General features: G+C 40.8%; 1 protein-coding gene and 3 long non-coding RNA genes across 6 annotated transcripts; 1 reads left to right on the top strand and 3 right to left on the bottom strand.

Moving 5' to 3' along the window:
- Positions 1-70: 70 nt before the first annotated feature.
- Positions 71-6526, bottom strand: LOC125139414. Its single transcript, XR_007138464.1, has 3 exons — positions 755-6526; positions 487-564; positions 71-209 (listed from the first exon to the last, which is right to left on the bottom strand). It is a non-coding gene; the product is annotated as an uncharacterized LOC125139414 (long non-coding RNA).
- Positions 6527-11326: 4800 nt separating this feature from the next.
- LOC113657939 lies at positions 11327-17243 on the bottom strand. The gene is made up of 3 exons (XR_003444266.2): positions 17133-17243; positions 13946-14070; positions 11327-11627 (listed from the first exon to the last, which is right to left on the bottom strand). It is a non-coding gene; the product is annotated as an uncharacterized LOC113657939 (long non-coding RNA).
- On the top strand, positions 17110-22487 carry LOC113657933 (excitatory amino acid transporter 1-like). Of its 3 annotated transcripts, none has more exons than XM_027170109.2 (9): positions 17111-17294; positions 17458-17595; positions 17966-18170; positions 18259-18301; positions 18402-18667; positions 18858-19091; positions 19633-19827; positions 19955-20089; positions 22029-22487. In XM_027170109.2, exons 1-9 carry the CDS (start codon positions 17189-17191, stop codon positions 22204-22206), a joined length of 1500 nt encoding a protein of 499 aa, XP_027025910.1. In that variant the 5' UTR covers positions 17111-17188; the 3' UTR covers positions 22207-22487. The 3 variants fall into 3 exon arrangements, with proteins under 3 accessions (XP_027025911.1, XP_027025910.1, XP_027025912.1); XM_027170111.2 differs by having other exon boundaries at positions 17152-17294; positions 17775-18170; XM_027170110.2 differs by lacking the exon at positions 18858-19091 and having other exon boundaries at positions 17110-17294.
- On the bottom strand, positions 18424-20147 carry LOC113657938. The gene is made up of 2 exons (XR_003444265.2): positions 19932-20147; positions 18424-19116 (listed from the first exon to the last, which is right to left on the bottom strand). It is a non-coding gene; the product is annotated as an uncharacterized LOC113657938 (long non-coding RNA).
- Positions 22488-22496: the final 9 nt, after the last annotated feature.

Here is a 22496-nt window from a genome sequence, read left to right as displayed (position 1 = left end):
TTTCAGATAGTCAAGGTGTCATAGGTCAACCCAAACAAGACACATGGCCTGAGGCAGGTTCTCCAAATTGTCCATCACAACATTCCCCTCCAAGATGATACAGAAGGTGGATGGATGTGGAAGTACAGGGGTTGCTCTGCCACTTCTTCACTTTCTTTGTTTAGGATTCCAACTGAAACATGTTGGAATGAATCCTCATCAGCAGAAGCCTAGACATGAAAATAGAATTTGTGAACCAATTTTAGCTCTCTAATATTCTTAAAGATATCAGTTAACTTTTAGAAAAAATGTTTCCATTTAGTTATCTCCATGTATGATTTGTGATGTTGTGTTAGTTATGTGCACAAAAATATGTAAATGAAATTATAAATTAATATTAATTAAAAAAAAAATTCTAAATGACATGCACAATTATTCAATGAGTCAATGAGATCATTCTAGAGTACATTCAAGTTTTAAAGGTGCCATGTCAGAAACAAACCCTACTTGGAACTGGGTTGTGTCATCAGGTATTCCTGGAAGCCCTCTTATAGCAGCACATCCCATGTCAGCAACATCTGAGGTCTGAAATTCAGTGGTGGCAGAGACAATGCTGTTTCAGTTTTTACATTCAAAGGAAGAAGCCTGAATGTGTGGTAGCCTAGTGTTAAAGGTGTTGGACTACTAATTAGAAGGTTGTGAGTTCAATCTCTGCTCCACAAAGCTGCCACTGTTTGGCCCCTGAGCATAATCACTGAAAATCTTAAGTACTCACTTTGACCTGAAGATCTGAATCAACTGTGGACCATGATGATGAAGAGAGCCATAAAACTCCTGTTTAAGGTTCTTTCCAACTACCCAGCTGAATTCTTTTTTGTACACCTTACAGCTTCTTTTCTTCTGAAAGATAGCGTCAGGTCCATTCTCTCACTGATAAAGACTGCATTCATCCACCAATTCCTGTCTGCATATTTCAAGGCTGGAGGCATCCTGCCCATCTGGCACATCATGTAGGTAATTGTTCTTGTTAGGTGGTTTACAACTGGCAGAAAATCTCTCTTTTTTCAAAGCATCAACTATAACCTCTGTGATTCCAAGGCTCCTAATTTTTGACCTGTAATTGCCAATTTTGTCTTTTAAACTGTTGGTATCCAGAAGGTGGTTCTCGAGGGGTTGGGTGTGCCGCCACTAACGCCTTAGCAACATAACGTATATCTGAAGATGTTGGGTAAGCTTTGAAGGTGTACATGTTCTCTGCCAACCTCTGAAAAATGTGTTTCAACTCCTTTGTCAAGTTGCTTATACTCTACGTCAACAGAACATTTGGCCAAGCCATTTTCTTTTCCTGAATGGCCAAGCCATTTTCTTTTCTTGAGAGTTCAGTACTGTATCTGCTGTGATTGGAGTATCACTCATTCTGTCACTTGATGACAGTGGCATCAGTTCTATCAAAGGAATGATTTTCATAGTCGGTCTGTAAGGGAGCTCTGACAAATCAGTCAAAATACAAAGTTCATTATTAAACTCTGTATTGAAATTGCAAAGTAAAGTTATACTCCATTGCCTGAGCATGGCTTTGAAGTCAATGTGATTTTTCTTATATCAGCTTCTGTCCATATAAATTAAAATCATAGGAGAATCCATCTGAGGGAAAAGAAAAAGTGTGTCGATTTGGCAAAGAATACAACATGTTAATGTCACAATCTATATGTGTACAACTATTCCATTTCTTCCTGGAAAACATCCGTGAAATACCTCCGACTCAATCCACTCCTACTTCCGGCCCCAAAAAGGCCACCGCAAAAAGGAAACACTGCTCACGTGCCAACAACCCGCCAGCTTCAAAGAAAAGGACCATTCGACCCGACTTCACCTCACCAATCTAAGATGATCCTGTGATGTCAGCCCTCCAGAACATTCATATGTCCCTCTCTGACCAAGCTCTGGAAAATCAACCATAATCCATCCCCGATGTGGCCTCCGCGTCACCAACCCCTGCTCCACTGGTTCCCGATGCTCCGGCATTCTCTACACCAGCAAACACGGGTCTAAATCTCCTTCCGCATTTGTTAGCAACGGCCCTCCCAGCACCTGCTGCCGGCGCCCCCTTCTTCCCACCTGCCACTGCCATCTCTCCCCATCTGCGTGCTCAGATCCTTGCAGGTAATGACATTAATCTCATTAAGATCCTGCTGTGCTCAGAGGTCCAGGACAAACGCATGGTAGAATGCGGCTACGTCTCCATACTCTTAAAAGATAACGACCTTAGGCTGTCTAACTAAGCCTGAGTTCAAGGTCACCTTTGGCGTTTTCAGAGCTATAATTTGCGAAACGTATCCGGAGCGTAGGGCCGAACTCGACACCTATTTAGCAATAATTTCAGACCTCGCTATGGCCTACGACGGGACCCTTTTTTATGAGTACCGTCCTGCGCGTAGCTCGCGTGTCTAGGGGTTTTGGGACCTAACATATAAGAGAGAAGAGCATAACTCGGACCCTGCCACAGCACCACATCAACACGTTCTGAATTCGAAAGTTTTATTTAAACATCTGTAGATAACAGGAAGAAAACAAAAACTAATCAGTTCAAATTCAATGGAGGAAGGGAACAAATCTCAGAAGGGGGCAATGCCAAAATAACAAACAAAAGTTCACTGCCTGGGGAGTTGAAATCTTGATAATCTAGAACACAAAAGTAAAATAAATAACAGATACCTGAACTCACTCCCTAACTAACACAAAACAGGAGAAAACAAGGATTCACAAAATAAAGTGGCACCCACCTCCCTACCGTTCCCAAAATTACACACAATAACAAAAGAACCATCAGAACCAAAGTCACTGATCACGATATCACTGGATAATAAGCACAACATAGAGTTCAATACGGCGGGCTGGGCAGAACACGGATCATGCTCTTGGAGAAAAGGAAAGGGGTCTCCAACTGAGCCTTCTGCTCTGCTTTTAAACTCCTTCCCTTCCGGTTGGTAAACAGGTGCAGCTGGGAGGAAGCAATTAGGTGACCTGAGAGAAGACAGTAGGAGGAGCCACAGGAGAGCAGGAGACAACACAACAGCAACCACAAGACAAGACAAAATATACGTCTTTGGACGTAACAACCACAAATCGTTCTCAGCTACGTATATCCAAAGGTTCAACCAAAGACTGGATTGGTCTGCAGTGGACCTACCTCTCATTAGTAGACATTTTACCGGACATCGCGCGCTGTCTTGCTCACTATGCGGCCTTTTCATGCACACCCTTTCTCTGTGCCCGAGATCCGCTAAACCTACTACCCCGGCAGACCGCATACCTAAAGCCAACAACGAAGAAAAGGTCAAACACCATGATTCATACTCCCATGTTTTATAATTTCAATGATAGTGTGTGCAGGTTTCCCAATTGTAAATTTGTTCACGCTTGCAGCTACTGCGGAGACGGGCATCCAAAGTCCGTATGTCCCCGGAGGATGCATGCTCCCTCCAAAAGGAAAAAATAAAGCCAATGCCTGTCAACGTTCCTGAACTTGACAAAGCTTTGACGAAGCATCCCAATCGCTGTTTTGTACATTATTTGATTACCGGACTTGTTCACGGTTTTACGGCTGGTTTAACTATGCTCCCCTTTTATCCTTACATCTGTAACAATCTTCAGTCCGCTCTCATGGAACCTGAAGTAGTCGATAGTCTTCTGGCTAGAGAGATAGATGAAGGATACATGATCGGCCCCTTCGACAATTCCCCATTCCCAGTCTTTAGGATTAACCCTCTATGCATAGCGACAAGGAAGTATTCGGAGAAAAAACGTCTAATCATAAACTCATCAGCTCCAACACGTTCCAAGTATTAACAGCCTGATTCCTCTTCCTAATTTTTCCCTGTTCTACGCTTCGTTTGACAACGCTATCCAATTAATCAAAACAGCCGGAAAATGGGCATGGCTGGGCAAAGCTGACATCGTAGATGCTTTTAAAATTATGCCGCTTCATCTGTCCCAATGGCACCTGTTCAGAGTACAATGGCGCAACATAATGTACTTTGCCGTCAGACTCACATTCGGCTGTCGCAGCAACCCTCGCATCTTCGATAGCTTATCAGAAGCACTTTGCTGGATTCTCCTAAGTAATTGCCCTTAGTAAATTCTCCTAGTAAATTCATCCTTCACCAATTAGAGGATTTCCTTGTCGTAGACTACCCAAACTCTCAACCAGAGCGAAGCATCAAAAACCTGAAAGAAACTTTCAAAAAGCTAGGTATCCCCCTCTCAGATAAAAAAAACGTGGGTCCATCAAATAAATTAGAATTCCTCAGAATTAATTTAGACAGCAATCTCATGCAAGCATTGTTGCCCGTCGATAAACTCGATCGCATTAGTGAAGCCTTAAAAGACACCTTGACACATGACGACATCACAAAAAAGAACTGCTCTATTTTCTAGGACATTTAAATTTTGCTATGCGGATCATTCTGCAAGGTCACTCTTTCATTTCTAGACTCCTTGATATCTCTAAAACGGTCGAGAATCTGCACGATTCTATTAAGCTGGACACAGGCTGCAAATCCGAACTGCATTTCTGGTCCCTTTTATGCGAAGGATGGAACGGAATTTCTTTTTTTTACAACGATGCGGTAGAAACTTCTGTCGCGCTCAAGTTCTTTACCAACGCCGCTCCCTAGAGAGGATTCAGAGGTTTTTTAACAACCAGTGGTTTGCCAGCGCTTGGCCAAAAGAATTGTCAACCCTCCCCAAAACGTCCTGTTGTTATGCGAGACACAGAGGAGGAAGCCGGAGTGGAAGCAAACAGAGTTTATTGTGAAAACACGGAAGTAGAATAATCCGGTGGTGCGCGGAAAAGCGCGGCCCACAAAGATCCAGAGTAGCAAGGCAGTCTGTGTAATCCGGTGGTGCGCGGTGGAAGCGCGGCACACAAAGTCCAGAGAGTAGGGGATGAAAGGCAGTCGGTGTACTAACCACGGGAGCGCGTGGGAGAAGCACGAAGCTGAACATGAACACGGGAGTGTCGAGAAATGTTCAGTGAAACCATGGATAATAACTGACGGTGAGTGGGAGTGAGAGAGGGGATTATATATGGTGGCTGATGAGAGTGAAATGAGAGTCAGGTGAGAGCAATCAGTAAGCAGGCGAGCCGCTCCGTGCGGGCGGGGCACGCACGGGAGCAGAGTCAGAGAGCTCCCTGACACCTGTCTACAGCTTTGTTAGATTTATATCCTATCGTCGTGGCATGCATTCTTTGGGGTAACCAGTGGTCTAGGAAACAAATCCTCGTCTATTGGGATAACGAAGCTACCATCCACATCATTAACAAAGGGCACTCCTCAGTCCCCTTTATTTATTAATAATGTCCTTACATGGACATGCATTACTAGTAACTTCACGCTGCACGCAGCTCAAATACCTGGCCTTGATAATACTATAGCTGACTGTCTGTATCGTTTCAAATTTCAGGAGTTCAAAACACTGTGCCCAGATGCCTCTCCTTCAAACCTGCCCTGCCCAGCATTCACCCTGACTGTTCTCGACTAAGCTCTACTCTGCAGTCTTACCTTTCCGTAGCTTCACTGTACATGAGATCAAGTATAGCTAAATCCACATTAAAAATGTTTTACTCCGCTTGGAATCGCTTCTCTAGCTTCAGCGACAATTTTTCAGTCCCCGTTTTGCCCGTTAACAGTGCAGTCGTGAGTGCTTTTATCATGCATTGTTTCTTAGCACAAAAAATGCGACTTTCCTCCATAAAAAGTCAAATTTTAGGCATCCAATTCCACCTAAGATGCCTGGACCCATCCGTCTGCAGACTGCTGGGGCATCCATCCATCGCCTGCTCCTCGATGGCATCAAAAAAGAAACACCTAAAGGCAAAGACAAACGACTCCCTCTCACTCTTCCTCTAGTCAAAAAACTGGTCACTAAACTGAGACAGGGGTGCTTTAGCCCTTACCTGGATTCACTCTTGGAAGCTGTGTTTCTCTGTGCTTTCTATGGGTTCCTCAGGGTTGGTGAATTCACCACACGCACCAATAATTTCGATGCCTCCTATGACCTCACAGTGTCCGATATCACCCTTGAAGAACATCACTTTTCTATTTTTCTAAAACACTCAAAATATGACAGAGATTCTAAAGGTATTCCAGTCGTAATTGCTCGCACTAATACTGATTTTTTCCCTTTTCATTACATGTCCCGGTATCTGGGTTTTCGCCCTCATGCACGCCCCGACGAACCGCTATTCATAACCGAGGAGAGAAAAGCCATGACGAGATCCTTTTTCGCCGCCTGTCTACGCTCGGCATACTAATCCTGCGGCCTCTCTCCAGAGCTCTACACATCTCACTCCTTCCGCATCGGAGCAGCTACAACAGCAGCTTCGGTTACTACGATTCCCACATTAAAAAGTCTGGGACGATGGTCTTCCGTGGCTTTCAAACGCTACGTGCATTCGGGAATTAAGGACAAATGTTAGATGCGCAAAAAGTCATGGACTCCATCTGATTACAATCTGTCATCCTGATGTGCCTTTTCTCTCTCTCTCTCTCTCTCTCTCTCTCTCTCTCTATCTATCTCTTATTCTTCTTCTTCCTCAGTTCCTGCCGTAGTTCTTTGTATTCCACTCCCTTGTATGTCCAAATATCAACCTCCCAAGCAACCGATTCTCTAGGACGCACGCATCCCCAGCCGTTTCCACTACAGCTTAGTGAATATACAATATGCTTGCTGCCGCAGTGGCAGGGGCTTATTAAGCACACCTAGCCTAACTGACTACAGCAACATGCTTGTTACAATTCTGCCGCCTTTCGTTCAGCCCGGGGTGACACTTCCCCCGATCGCCGCATAGCTCCGGATATCAGCTCACGAGCACCCCGCCTCCACTACATCCGGTGAATATCGTCAGTTGTAGTCACTTGCGCTGCACGGGCATATTATGTCCCCCCCTTTCTTCACGACCATACACTTGGCCCCACCTGCTAGTCAAATACGCGCCTTCTGCAATATGAGCCTTTTGCTCAGCCCAGGGCAACGTTTCCCCTGATCTCTTATCGGCTCCAAAAAAAAAAAAAAGTCAGATCAAGCCATGAGCAACCAGAGACCCTACAGGGCGCACGCTTCCCTACCAGTCTTCACTCGTCCGCTGATATACTACACACTCATGGTCACCTTCGCGCTGCAGAGGTGTATTTAGCCCCCCCCCCTTTTTTTTCTTCCTTTTTCCTTTTACGACCGTACACTAGCCTCACTATGCACGTTGCAATACGCGCCTTCCACCCATCCAAGGGTGACTAGCTCCGGAGGTATAGCGCCTACCGCATCAGTTATGTTGGGGGAACTGTTTTGCATATAGTTTGGTTTTGGGGTCTCTTTGATTCTTCAGCCGCCGCTCTCCCCGGAAGGCGCTGGAAAATTTGCCTCATAGTCAAATGCATCAGCTGCTACTCAGTCATTCCGGCACGCACCAATACGGTACGACCCTAATTTCCGACCCTTTAAATCCCCTCTTCTAGAGCCGCTTCTCGCGCATCGCTGCTGCTGCTGCTGCTGCTGCTGCATTTCAAATCCCCTCCTCCAACCCCAACTCCTCCTAGCCAGAACCCGTTTCCCAGTCTGATTAAGTTACCTTCACGTATTCGTGTCTCTTTTCCCTCCTTCTTTCTCCTTCTCCCTTTCCCCTCTTCCATCTCTCCCCTATTTTATTTACCTATCTAATCTTTTTCAAAACTGTAAGCGAATCTTTCAATAACATGCACGATTATGGTTCTGATTCTGCTGCCAATGGGGGGTCTCTTTGATTCTCCAGCCGCCGCTCTCCCCACTCCGTCCATGCATGCATACGGAAGGCGTGCGGGAAAATTTGCCCAGAACAGAACCATACCGCCAACACTATCTGTATGCATATTGCTTAATAAACCTTTATTTGACAAAGTGGTCCTGACTGAAATATTAGAAAGACCATTTTAATCCCCTTCAAGAGACTGACTTATTTTCACTGATTTCCTCTTCAAAATTATCAACCTGCATACTGGATCGCTTACCCACGTGTTTAAACCTGTAATACCAATATTGGAAAAAATTTGCAAAATTAAAATAAAATTTAAAAAAGATATGGTTAAATCAGGCCTCTGGTGTACAAATTAAAGATTTTTTTTTTTTTACATTTTAGTAAGTTTTTAGGGAAATGTTTTAATATTGCAACATTGGCCCTAGTTAAGAGCATAATTTCTCTATTTGTACTCACTTTGTCTGAACAGATATACAAAGCATTTAAGCATTCATTTGCAGGATTGATTGCTTAATTAGCCCCATAACGGTATTTATCATGAGTAATCATCACATAATCATATTTTATTGTGAATAAGCATTTATTGATAAAAATATTGAAAAAAATGCATTTATAAAACTTTTTCTTCAATCACCTTCAATGTGGTTTGAATGAAGTCTGTGTTTACTTGCAGTGATAGTCCCTAAGACAGTTCTTTTCATCTGAGAAGCACAGGTGAACATTGCACTTGCTACACAGTGTGTTTGTGTGTCCATTTTTGCAGTGTCTGCAGCATCCTCTCTTTGTCTTTACCGGGAAATGTGCAATCATGTCTTTATGTACATCCAGCAGAGGGTGGCCTGATAACCTCTTGGCTTGGGGACTCACATCTGTTGAGGATGGTCTCTTCTGAGGATCCAAAGGGCTCCCTGATGTCACCTTCAGTGCGAATGGGTGTTGTGTTGTGTGTTCACCAGGATGAGAGGGGTTGCAAGTTGTGCCTGCAACTGTCACCTGTTCAGTATCTCTTTCTTAGCCACCTTCAGAGATTTACAGTCCCGCTTGTAGAGGAGCCAGGCATTAATCATAGCAAGGATGATGGTGTACCAGAAGATGTAAATGTACCAGCAGTGGGATTTCATGGGGAACTTGTACTTGGCAGCAAATGAGTCCAACAAATCCACACCTCACATGTGTTTGTTGTAGGTACCAACAATGTAAGGCCTCTCAACATCAATGATGGTTTTGGTGGTTTTGTCCCAGCGCTGTCTTCTGCACAGGTTCTGGTCCAGCAAAGGATGACAAGTGTGACCGCTCTATTGTCATACCATTTGACAGTGCAGATGTTGTGGTTCCCCTCCACTCGGACATCAAAACTTCCTCTCCCCTTTCTCTTCAAGTTCTTCTCATCTTCAAGGTTGCAGTTGGGTAGGCGTACCTGCCTTGCTGATCCCACATTATGGATTCCACGCTCAAGGAGCTTAACTACCAATGGGGCACTGGTGAAGTAGTTGTCTGCGTACATCTTGTAGTTTTGACCCTCTGAAAGTGTAGAGGTGAGCTTCGTTACAAAATCACCTGACAGTCCAAGTTCAGATTTGGCTTGCCGTATTCCATCTACACTCCCTTGGTATACAAAGTCAAACAGCAGAGATTCCAGTTCTCACCCACAGTTTGAACCCCCATGAGTGTGGCTTGCCACACTTGCTTGATGTTACTGAATCTTCCCTTTCCCATTCAGCTAAATCATGTTGTTGGGAAAGAAATTTAAAGTGGGCTGCTTATTTATTTTTAAATATAGGTTATATGTATAATTTAGAGTGTAAACCACAACCTGAAGCTAATTGGTTCTAGCAAGAAGAATCTATTATATTTGGGAACTGGACTATACAATTGTGCAAGTATTAGTATGCATTATTGCTAAATAGAAAAGTATTATTTTTAATTGACATATCGGCAATAGCTAAATGACTCTGAGATGCTAAAACAAATACGCTAATTGCAGGCATACAAACCTGTTGATTTGTACAGCTTTGTTTGTGGGCAGGTTTAAGCTGAAAAAGATTTACACTATTGATCTTTATATTTATCTTTTAATTCAATTCAATTCAAGTTTATTTGTATAGCGCTTTGTACAATTGACATTGTCTCAAAGCAGCTTTACAGTACAAAATCATAGAACAAAATGTTTATTACAAAGAATAATATAACCTGTTCAGGACCTCGCCCCCTTTTTGCAGGTTTTTCGCCTACATAACCTACCCACCAAAAAGTGGTACAGCTCCCACATACTTTGACACACAGGGGTGAGAGATTCTCTAGTTTCAGATACAAGTATTGATTCTAGGCCTTACTGGCACAAAGTTACAGAGGCTAGAATGGAAGGTTTTCATTTCCGCCTGAGTTGTTTACCTGATAAACTGATTAATCTTATTTCTCTGGAACATGTTAGGGACCAAATAACAACTGAGGGTCATAGCCACATGTCTTGGCTTTCACCAAAAAAAATTCAAGTCAAAAGACCCAAAAATGGCTTCAACAATGGAGCTCCAACAATGGTCATGTGTTTTTGTGTACTTGTTTACTGTATAACTTTGAATTAAAAGACTGCATACTCAGTTTAAAAGACCTAAAACACACAGAGCCTCTCTGTCTACAAGTCTGCTGTGAAAAAAAGGCCTGTAACCTGACACCCTGAGCTGTGAGACTGTGAAAAGGTCGAGGATTGCGCAATAATTCTTGTGCGCACCTTTTTCACGCAGCTCCAGGCTGCGAAGACGTGGCATGTTGCATACCGTTGGAATCGTCTTATTGGCTAAAGAGCTGTAGAGGTCCCGGCCCATTTCATTGCTATTGGAAGGAGTAATTGTCAGTCAAAGGCGGGTTCCCAAAAATGATGTCATGACATCATCGGCTTCTCAGCCGTCTATCGCTGCAATACAAGCACCGATTGGCTCAAGTGAGGGCTTGTTTGATTCGATAGGCCCTGGGGTATAAATATGACGTAAATTTAGAATTTTTGAAACCCCCAATGAGAAGATAGAGCCGAAAAACAAGATGGCGGCGCACTACTGTTTCCAGTTTTCGGAACACAAACGGAATATTTGCGAGGCGACCAAAGCGTTTTGACCAAAGGCTTACAGATTCCAGTTCCTTGGACCTGTGGGGATTTTTGTGGAATATTTTTGGAAAATATTACCCCAGTGAAGAAAGGGAAGCGTCTAAAGGTAAGGGAAAAACTGGTCTAGCGCCACCTAGGTCAGTTTTCGCCAAAAGATTTTACAAATAGTATGACGGCTATGGATCATATTATGCTTTGTGTGCGGGCTTAAGAAAATCTTGAGAGTATAAACTTTACTAGGTAAATAGGTTTTTTCGTGTTTTTAGAGGATTTAATGCTTTAAAGCTGCAATGAAGCTTGTTTCTGGCTCATCCCCTAGTGGTCACAAAGTCTTCCGTGCCGTGCACGGCACGGCGGTCCTAAATGCAAAATTCAAGATCAATATTAGATATATGTAAATGTGTATGTACAGTATTTATCCGCAAAAAGCAAGTCTGAGGTGACTCAGGCAGCAGTGGCAAGGAAAACCCCCTTGAACTGAAGTAAGAAAACTTGAGAGGAACCAGACTCAAAGGGGAACCCATCCTCATGTGGGTAACACTGGAGGGTGTGATTATAAATATACAGTCTGACAAATGTTGCATTGATGCAAAAGATGACATGCAGTTGGCATCTCCTCTTTGGTATCTCAGTCTAACGGAGCTGGAAGATCTCTAGATGCCTCAGGATCCTCACATAGTCTGCCTCATCTCAGTGGAGGTCCAAAATCTTCATCGCACGGAAGACAATTGGAGCTGGTAAAATTTCTGGATGCCTCTGGATGAGTCGAAAGAGAGAAGCAGTGGAGGGGGATTAACTTAGCTGCTGCATAATATTAATACTAAAAAGTGGCCTATCTATCTAGCTTTAGCTAGCTAGTTTCCTGATGTAAATGTTGTCATTTACTGTATAGAGGATTGATAAAGCAATATAAATCAGGCATGTTCGTTAAATAGCAACCTAAGTTAAATTCTTAGTTACCAAGCTGATGTGAACGATAGCTGAGAAAATGTTTGCCACAAAGATGGAACTCCTCAGACCACTTATCCCTCCTAAAGGATTATAATCACATCCATCTTCTGTTGGCTTGGAAATATCTCCAATTCAGAATTATGTGCTAAAAACAAAAGTGTTTATGACCCTTTTTTTCGACTCTGACTCCCAACAGCACAACGACATATATTGGAGAACAAATTCTGACTAATTCTATTATACTACACTGACAAAATAAAACCACAAACTTTCTCTCTCCAGTCTAAAACAAAAAAGCATATCACATTCACACCACTCTGACTGTCAGTATGATGTTGTTGTTGTGGAATGCTCTCCTAGCTGTACCCCAGATGTAACAAGAGCCATGATTTTAAAAAAGTTCCACTTTCGATTGCACAGAACATTATCTAAAACTCTTGAAGGTCCTCAGGGTGTTTTTATTGCCAAATCTCTCTTCAATTCATGGAATCATGAATGCTGAACTTTTCCATGGAAAATGAGGACCACGGTTCCTTAGACATTCATGTGGATTAATTAAGTTCAAATGCCTGCTTCACATTTGTAGATATGAGTGGTTCACTAAACACAGCCATAGAAATTGCGACCTCACATTGCTATTTAAGTGATGTTTAGAGTTCAACAGTGCTGGCAGAAATGAAGTCTGGGTTTAATTAATTCAATTGAATAATTATTTGATTTATTTGAAACTATTTAATTTGATTAGCTGATTTTTGGATGACTTATTTCCTTCTAGAAATAATCATGTTTATTCAGGTTTGTCTTGAAACAAACAAATGCAAAAAAATAGAAGAAACCCATTGCAGGGCACAATCACACACGATTGTTGCAGATATATAGATATAGTTTATAGATTAGACAGCCTACACATATCTTTGGCCAAATCAGTTGGGCAAATCTTACTCTTTTAAGAAATCCCACTTGAAAAATGTTTGTTGGCATGGATTTTGTTTCAGCTTTAGGGAAAACAATTAAAGGAGCCTCATAACTTGTTATATATGATAAAGCAGCATATAGCAACCACATGCATGTCCTACATATTAAAGGAACACATGACATGCAGATACAGATGCACTGAAACACTAGTAGTGACACGTGGAACAGCAAACAACGGACATTAGAAAAAGACGTAGCATAATAACAGCTGATAGAGTTTTAAGTACATTTGGTAGCCACAGAATCTAAAACCATTAAATCTAAAGAATTTAAGGGAAATTAACAGCTTTAAATACTGCAGGTCTTCATCAGGCTAAAGTTCATGTACACATGCAGACAAAAAAATAAAGAAAGTGGTTGCAACAGAATGAAGTATGTAAAAATGTTGTTACATGAAATTAAAAGCAGCTCATGGTACAATACAAATTGCCACCAGATGGCAGTAGTTACAACTGTCTGTGATTGAGTTGAGTAAAATCAAACAAGACTTTAATATGTTAGACAGCACTAGATAGCAAGGACACACAGTGTTCATTTTAGACATGTCACAAAAGTGTTGAAATAAATGCTTGTCTGTGTCATAACAGCAAACACAGACAGTATAACACTTTTTCATGTGTATGAGATGTGTGAAGGTTGGCACAGTTTAGTGGTTGCCATTTTTGAAGGTTCTGTGCCATTGATTAGCATTTCTAAAATGTTTGTTGTGTGTGAGTGTGCGTAAGATGTGATTTTGCCCTGTCATGGGTCTCCTACCTTATACCCTGAGTCTCCTGGAATGTTTCCTGCTTAATGTTTACTGCTACCCTGTGTAGGATATGCGACAAAGTATATACTGTAGATGGACGGATAGGTGGATGGATGTTCATCTGCCTAACTATTTTCACCTTGAATGAAGAGGCCAAAAATGGCATAATTCCAAGTCAAATTTAGTTATTGGATAGATGTTAAGAAATGTGGTCTAACCCTAACCCTAACCATTTTTCTCCAAGCTTCATATTTGACTGCTCAAGCAAGCCTTTTTGCCACATCCCAAAGGATCAGCTCATAGATCTGAACCTGTGAACCTTTCTAAAACAGAGAATACTGAGCTTCCTATTCAAATCTGTATTTATATCTCTTTAGATATGCAATAGTTGTTCACTCACAATAAAGTACTTGTATTGGCTCACATCCCTACTGCATAGATCCAGCACTTTGACCAGGGAGACGACAGACTGTTCCATGTTTATCAGCACATGTATGTTGTAGTTCACCAACAGTCGTAAGATTTCTGAGAAAACACGTCTATGAATTATAGTTTTATTTCTTCATAGAAGGCAAGTAGCAGCAACTGCCTAAAATCATGAGTGGTAAGTGGACATGGTGAAGTTGGTTTGTGCTGAGTTGGATTTAATATAAAACATTTGCAACTAAAGATTTATACATACGATTATGATTATTATCATTGTGGATTTCTTGGGATATTATGGTTCCAGATGTTTAAAAATAACACTGAACACAACACATTGTGCACTTTAGATGAATCGAGAGCACTTAAACAGCAATTTAATGTGTAGAAATTAGCCTTAATGTGCATGAAATCCAGAATGAACTCTTGATTCAGCCTGAATAATCATCACCGGTGCAAACTGAGTACTGACATGGTTTAAAAGCCATACATCTGACTCCTTAATCAGAAAAGGAAAGTCAGAATTGCAGCATCTTCCACAGTCATAAGAAATTGAAAGAAAGGATATTGATGGAAAACAGAATCCAGCGCATAAAACAAAAAGAAAGAAAAAAAACAGGGGGAATTAGAAAACATGCTGGCCTGAACAAGATGTACCAAATGTGCCTGAAACAACTGTAACCATTGGTGGATAGAGGTATAGCTCAGATAAGCATTTAAAGATGAAAAAAACAGGATGCAACAAGTTGAACACCATCCTTGGCAATTCCTGTAAGACAAGTTAAATACCATAGTGAAGCAAAACCTTATATTGACAGATTTACTAAAACATAAGCTTTAGACATAAGATTGAGTATAATGTAGAATATCATGGAATCTTCTTAAAACACTCAGTGTAAAGTTTTAGCCCCTCCTACCACTATTGCCTTACTGTGACATTATATACTGTATGTGTTAGTCTACTGTATTAAGAGATCTTCTTTCACACACTTTGTGGAAATACACAGAGCATAAGAAACCCCACATCTGGAACCCCTTCTAGAAGTTTGCACAATCTTTCAAACATCAAAAATCCAATTACACAGCTGGACATGGACAGAATTTTGTTCTGTGCAATATATATGATAACAAATAATCCAGTTCTTTTCCCAGAATTTCTAAGTGCTGGCAGGTCATTTGGTGACCTGAAAACAAACAACAGAGTGCTCCTCTCTAAAAGTACTCAACAACATGATGGTATGATGGGACTCAATACTGATTACAAAGCAGGATATTTTTCTATTTTTGTCTGTTAAACATCCTGAAATGTATTTGGTTTTACACCACAGTTTTTTGCCAATAAATATATTTTCATTAATCAACAAACAAACTGTTGTATATTTTATCAATTTATAATTACATTCAATGTTGGGTAATATCAAGTCAAGTGAGGTCAAAAAGCTTTCACTGTCATTTCAACCATATATAGCTGTTGCTGTACACAGTGAAAGAGACAACGTTTCTCCAAGACCACGGTGCTACATAAAACAAAGACAGGGCTAAGGACTTAGTAAGTAATTCCTAGCCACATAAAGTGCAACTGTGCAACCTGGTGCAAACAGTGCAGGACAAGACAGGACAAACAAAAAATTACACGACAATACAAAAAAGACAATACACACAAGAGAATGAACAGAAACACCTCTGACCAGTGTAAATACTGTATGTTCAACAATATTACGTGCAGTTATACTATAATGAACATGTAGCAGCAGGTCCCTGAGATAATGTCAAGAATTGTGCAAAACAGCAAACGACTAAAATGTTAGACAGTGTGTGAAAAGCAAGGTGTTATGAGTTAGTTGGTTCTTCTTATCACTTACATGGTAACATGGTAGCTTTTTAAAAGTATTGACTATTACAAAGAACTATGGAGACCATAAATGGTACATACACATCTCCTTAAGCGTCATCATATCAAATATAGTAAAGTCTTAGATAATGTAGATAGTTCACCCTCAGTTCTTTTGAATTAGATATAGTTTACTCTAGACACTACTGCCAGAGCCATTAGTGTGATATAATCAGCTGCACAAGATATAAGACAATCTTATGTACATTGACTAGGCAAAAAGAGTAGAAAAATGTTATTATTTAAAAAAATACATCAAATTAAATTCACATGGAAGTTAGAGACATAGAAGAAGGCATCAGTCAGGTTTCCAGGGATGAGCTACCTGTCATAGACAATAGTTTCTAAAAGATCTGTAAAGGGTTTAGCGTAATAGATCAAGGCACATTTCTATGTTCCAGGCATGCCAGCTGCAGAATGTATCTCTCTTGGAGATTCCCTCCTTAGGAGACACCCTTCTTTTCGCATTAGTTGGAGATGCCCTTTTTATCACCATTCTTAACAATAGGACATCTTTTCAAAATGTTTGATTACCTCTGATACCAGGGCTGTAGGACTTGAGTCCATTCTTGTACTGAGTCTGTTTTTGACATGTTATCTTTATTTTAACTTGTCTTGGATTCATTTATTTGTGCTTGAACTTGTCTTGGTCCTAGGCATTCTCTTGTAAAACCACCAGTGGAAACTAAATTATATGTCTAATTCTATTGAACAGCATGATGTTGAGAGGAATCTGGTTAATTCTCAAGACAATTTGTAGTTTGATCGGGCTTTCATGAAATGTAATGACCCGGTCTTGAAAAGGAACTGATTTTGACTTGGCTGGACTCGGTCTTTACTTGGCCTTAACCACCGTCTTGGACTTGACAATGTTTGCCAAGACTTCAGCCCCACCTGAAACATAAGGTACACTTTTGCAGTGTTTAAGTCTCCCTAAATGGGCTAACAGACTTTTTGCAGCTAAAATCTCTGAAATGCTGTCATGGGAACTGGGTTGATCAACATGCACTGCAAATCACACATGAGACTTAGAGAGGATGATCACTCATACTAAAAATAATTTGTGTAAAAAAAATTGTGTGGGTTGTTTTCATAATGGAATTTTTTTTGTAGTCATATTAATGGTAAGAGAACCAGTCCAACAAGAGCACACACAAAAAGCAAAAATTGGAATCAGAATCAGGAACTTTGTCAACAAGTATGCTTAATTCTGATACTGATTCTAGGTGTATTGTTGAGTGAATATTCTCTAAGGTTCTTCTGTATCTTTTACCTTTTGATCAATATCTCGTGAAACCTGCCTCCTTGAAGTCTTTGAGCTGATTAAAAATGAGAAGACATCAAGTCAGGATGTGTTCCATCAACCGAAATGCCATCAAGGCATTCCTGATTCGCAACTCTTATGTGCTCTTCACTGTAGGAGCAGTTGTAGTAGGTAATGTTTACCAAAACAATACTATTTTGATGACCGTTTTTGAAAAGACAGTTATTTCTAGAGTAGATACTGTATTTGTCCTAATGTTATAGAAAGTCAGTGACCAATAAATATCAAGTGGCAGCTTGGTTAAAACTTCTTGTAACAATTCTTTACTGTTTAGGAGTCATTTTGGGATTTACTGTGCGACCTTATAACTTATCATTGAAAGAAATAAAGTATTTATCCTTCCCTGGGGAGGTACTGATGAGGATGTTACGGATGATTGTCCTCCCACTCATTGTCTCCAGTCTTGTTTCAGGTATGTGGAAAAAGTTAAGTATAAACTGTAAATGTCAAGTAACGCAACATTTTTCTGAGTGGAATCATGTCTAAATTACATGGCCAAAAATATGTGGACACCTGACTATCATATCTGACTACGACTATCTTATAAAATTATGTGGGTCTTAATCTGTTGTCTAAAATTTCTTGAACTAGAACCTAAGAGGTCCAAACCTGTTCCAGCATCAACACGTGTACAAAACATGGTCCTTGAAGAAATGGTTTGTCAGGATTGGTGTGGAATAACTTGAGTGGCCTGCATAGGTCCCTAACCTCAGTAACGTTCTTCTGGCTGATCTGTTGCTCCTATTATATTACAATAAGAAGTTTTTCTTTTATTATACCAGGAATTTCACAGTTGGATACTAAAGCCACTGGAAAGATGGGATTGCGGGCTATCGTTTATTATATCGTGACGACTCTTATTGCTGTGTTTATTGGTATTGTCTTGGTGACCAGCATAAGACCTGGAACAGACAAAAGAGACACTCCAAAGTCTAGTACTGGGGCTGAGTCAGTGACAACTACTGATGCATTTCTTGATCTAATAAGGTAAAGAGAGACACATGTATCTATGTGGTATGTTGTTTGAAGAATAATTGTTATGACTATTATACTGTTATGTATTTTGTTCTTACAGAAATATGGTCCCTTCTAATTTAGTGGAAGCCTGCTTTAAACAGGTATATAAAGGGTGCTTAAATATTATATATACTGTATGATGCTTCTTTTCAATATAGTTTGCCTTTACCTTAAATGTGTATCTTAATTTATCTGTTCTAGTACAAAACACATTACAAGAAAATTGTTTGGACAAAGAACATCACTGTTATAGCGAATGAAAGTGTCCCGCAGACTGTCCAGGAGACAGTGGAGGAGATGATTCCAGTCTCAGGATCCGCTGATGGAATGAATGCTCTAGGTCTTGTGGTTTTCTCATGGCTCTTTGGCTTGGTAATTGGGAAACTGAAGCAGCAGGGCCAGCCACTGAAGGATTTTTTTAACTCCCTCAATGATGCCATAATGAGCATAGTAGCAATCATTATGTGGTGAGTGTCAGCCTATGTTCTGTAATTAATTGATTCTGTGTGGATCAGTTGCTGTTTGTTGGTTGTGTTTGAATACATAGCCTTTAACACACAATGACAAATAAAATGATGTATGTCTGTAAATTATGCTTTGATGAGTAGTAAATGGCTGGGCAAATATTTTCTGATATTTCACTTCACACGTTCTCAGGTATGCTCCTGTTGGCATCCTCTTTCTAATTGCTGGGAAGCTATTAGAAATGAAAAACCTTTTAGAGGTTGGAGGACAGTTGGGAATGTACATGGTGTGTGTCATCGTTGGTCTGTTCATCCACAGCGTCATTGTTTTGCCTCTACTTTTCTATTTGGGGACACGGAAGAACCCCTTCACTTTCATCTATGGTCTGCTTCAGGCTTTAATTACAGCTTTTGGAACATCCTCCAGGTATCTTAATAACTGCTGGGGAGCTCTAAATGTATAGAGAAAATAGGACGTTATTTTGATTAGATTTTTTATCATAGTGTTTATGGACTATCAGAAAGTACATAATAGTGAAACACTAATATGCTCCTATCCACTACTCGAGTGGATAATAGGCTGGACACAGTACCCCCTCCTCCAAGTGGAACCTGAACCGGCGTGGAACCCCCATAACAGATTAATTATGTAAAATAATTGATTTATAAATGTTTTTGCTTTTATATTCAATTAAATTTATGGTTTTAGTTTTGCAACTACAAATATAAAGAAATTTGATTCTACCCAAGTGCTTATAAATATTTTTAGGTATTTTCTCTACCATCCAAAATAAGCAGGATGAGACCATGGCTATCATCTTCTATAATAAAATAACTTGTCTGTTTTTTTGCAGTATGTCATTCACAAACTCCTTTCTAGGAGCACTAACTAATTGGTATACGAGTTGCTTTGTCAGCTGAAACATTAAACATATTAAATATTTTTAATTAAATTTTTTTTTTTGTAGTTCTGCTACCCTTCCCATCACCTTCCGTTGCCTGGAGGAGAACAACCATGTGGACAAACGTGTAACACGCCTTGTTTTGCCAGTGGGAGCCACCATAAACATGGATGGTACAGCTCTGTATGAAGCAGTGGCTGCCATTTTCATAGCCCAAGTTAATGACATGGCCCTGAACTTTGGACAAATCCTCACCATCGGGTAACACTAACCAAGAAATTAACATAATAGTACACAATAATTTTGATCCAAAGATTTTTTGTTGCAAAACTATAACACAAAGAAAGTCTAGATCTGTTTCTTACTGTTAAAATGTAAAAATTTCCAGTATCACAGCAACAGCTGCCAGCATTGGAGCAGCAGCCATTCCTCAAGCTGGTCTTGTAACCATGGTGATGGTATTGACATCTGTAGGACTGCCCACCGAGGACATATCACTCATCGTTGCTGTGGATTGGTTCCTGTAAGTCTTGACTAAATGTCACATTTGCCACATCTCCAGCAGAGCACACCCTTGCAAAAAGGTTACTAATACATAATGCAGGCATAGTCAGAATCAGAATCAGAATCAGATTTATTGGCCAAGTGTGTTGACACACACAAGGAATTTGTTTCCAGCAGTTTGTGACTCTCAAATGTACAGACATAAATAACACTATACTATACAAGAAAACAATGCAGACGATGAGATACAATATAGACAGAATGAGTATAAAATATATAGAATATGGAATATGAACTATCAGTAATGTACATAGTGTTGGAGTGCAAATAACAATATTGTGCAATATTATGCTTTTTGTGCAATATACAGCAGCAGTAGTGTGTAATATACAGATGATGTGATGACTGACAGTCCTGATAATGCAGCACTTATGATAAGAAGCAGTGAATATAGTTATGGTGAGTTGTTGATCAGGGTGATAAGGGGCCTGGGGAAAGAAACTGTGCCTGTGTCTGGCAGTTTTAGTAAGCAAAGTTCTGTAGCACTGCCAGAAGAGAGGAGCTGAAAGAGGGTGTGTCCAGGGTGCGAAGGGTCAGTGGTGATTTATCCTGCCCTGTTTCTGGTTCTTGTGTCGTACAAGTCCTGGAGAGTGGGCAGGGGGGCGCCAATTATTTTTTTCTGCTGTTCTAACCATGCGTTACAGGTCTGTTTCTGTCCTGTTTTGTTGCTGCACCAAACCAGATGGTGGATGTGCACAGGACAGATTCTATGACTGCAGTGTAGAACAGCCTCAACAGCTCCTGTGGCAGACCGTACTTCCTTAGTTGGTGTAGAAAGTACATCCTCTGCTGGGCTTTTTTGATGATGGAGTTTAAGTTGCACTCCCATTTCAGGTCTTGGGAAATGTTAGTGCTCAGAAACTTGAAGGCCTCCACAGATGACACCAGGCTGTTGGATATTGTGAGGGGGAGTAGTGTTGAGGGGTCTTTCCTAAAGTCCACTATCATCTCCACAGTTTTGAGGGTGTTTAGCTCCAGACTGTTCTGACTGCACCATAGCACCAGCCGCTTTACCTCCTGTCGGTATGCAGATTCATCGCCATCTTGGATGAGACCGATGAGCGTAGTATCATCTGCAAACTTCAGGAGTTTAACAGTTGGGTCACTTGAAGTGCCGTCATTAGTGTAGAGAGAATAGCAGTGGGAAAAGGACACATCCCTGTGGAGCACCAGTGCTGATTGTCCGAATGCTGGAGGTGACACCTCCTAGTCTCACCTGTTGTTTCCTGTCTGTCAGGAAGCTGGTGATCCACTGACAGATGGAAGGGGGTAATAGTGAGCCTTAGGAGTTTGGAGTGGAGAATTTCCGGAATTATAGTATTAAAAGCCGAACTAAAGTCAACAAACAGAATCCGGGCGTATGTCCCTGGGCAGTCCAGGTAGGCAAACTGTAGGGGATCCAGCATCTGTTCTGTGACAGACTTTAGGTGGGCCAATACCAGCTGTTCAAGGGTCTTCATGACAACAGATGTCAGAGCGACAGGCCTGTAGTCATTTAGTCCAGTGATGGAGGGTTTCTTGGGGACCGGGACAATTGTGGAGAGTTTAAAGCAGGAGGGGACTTCACACAGCTCCAGAGATCTGTTGAGGATATTGGTGAAAATAGGAGCCAGTTGATCAGCTCATGCTTTGAGACAGGAGGGGAAGACCCCATCTGGGCCGGGGGCTTTCCTTGTTTTCTGTCTCTGAAGACAAGTGTACAGTAAAAGAATACACTATGAAATGTTCTAATAGCAATACAACAGCCATACCATCCATGGCTGGGAAATTATTGTGTTTTAGCCATTTTTAGCCATGTTTTGACAGAACAGCTTCAACACATTCTCTTTATAAAATCAGTTTATTGGAAAAAAACTTCTAAATGTCTATAACTTGTGTTACACTGTTTCCTGGGACAGGGATCGCCTCAGAACCACCACCAATGTGTTAGGAGACTCAATTGGAGCCGGCATTGTGGAACACCTGTCAAGAAAGGAACTGCAGAACACTGATGCTGGGAAGAGCAGCTCTGTAACTGAGGTCAAATTCCAAGAGGACGATTGTCTCGGTCATCAAAACAGTAAAACAGCGGTCTAATAACCATCAGAATATACAGTGACTAGAATGGCACAGTGGTATTTTTTACATTGTGAAATTGCTGATAAATAAAGCTCACATTAGACTAAAACCAGGCAGTGAACTAATGCATGCCAGTTTAGAGTCTTAGTGATCGTATATTTCATATATAAACACTAGGGAATGACTACAATTTAATACCTCCATAATGTCAAGTGTGTAAATTCAAAAACGAGGTATGGGTTTAATATTTTTGCTTATTTGTGACATTTTAGTTTAATAAAGAGGAACTGTGTGACTGAGCTGCCTGT

This window comes from Tachysurus fulvidraco, chromosome 2 (genome assembly GCF_022655615.1).
Source record: "Tachysurus fulvidraco isolate hzauxx_2018 chromosome 2, HZAU_PFXX_2.0, whole genome shotgun sequence".
Classification (NCBI taxonomy): Eukaryota; Metazoa; Chordata; class Actinopteri; order Siluriformes; family Bagridae; genus Tachysurus; species Tachysurus fulvidraco.
The sequence above is the reverse complement of the archived record's forward strand: the minus strand, read 5'-3'. Positions and strand labels throughout refer to the sequence as shown.

Bases quoted from the DNA above. Each gene is read 5' to 3' on its own strand.
- LOC113657933 (XM_027170109.2), top strand. From the start codon at position 17,189: ATGAGAAGACATCAAGTCAGGATGTGTTCCATCAACCGAAATGCCATC. The intron at 18,171-18,258 runs GTAAAGAGAGAC...TTGTTCTTACAG, and splicing joins GCATTTCTTGATCTAATAAG to AAATATGGTCCCTTCTAATT. The intron at 19,828-19,954 runs GTAACACTAACC...AAAAATTTCCAG, and splicing joins GGACAAATCCTCACCATCGG to TATCACAGCAACAGCTGCCA.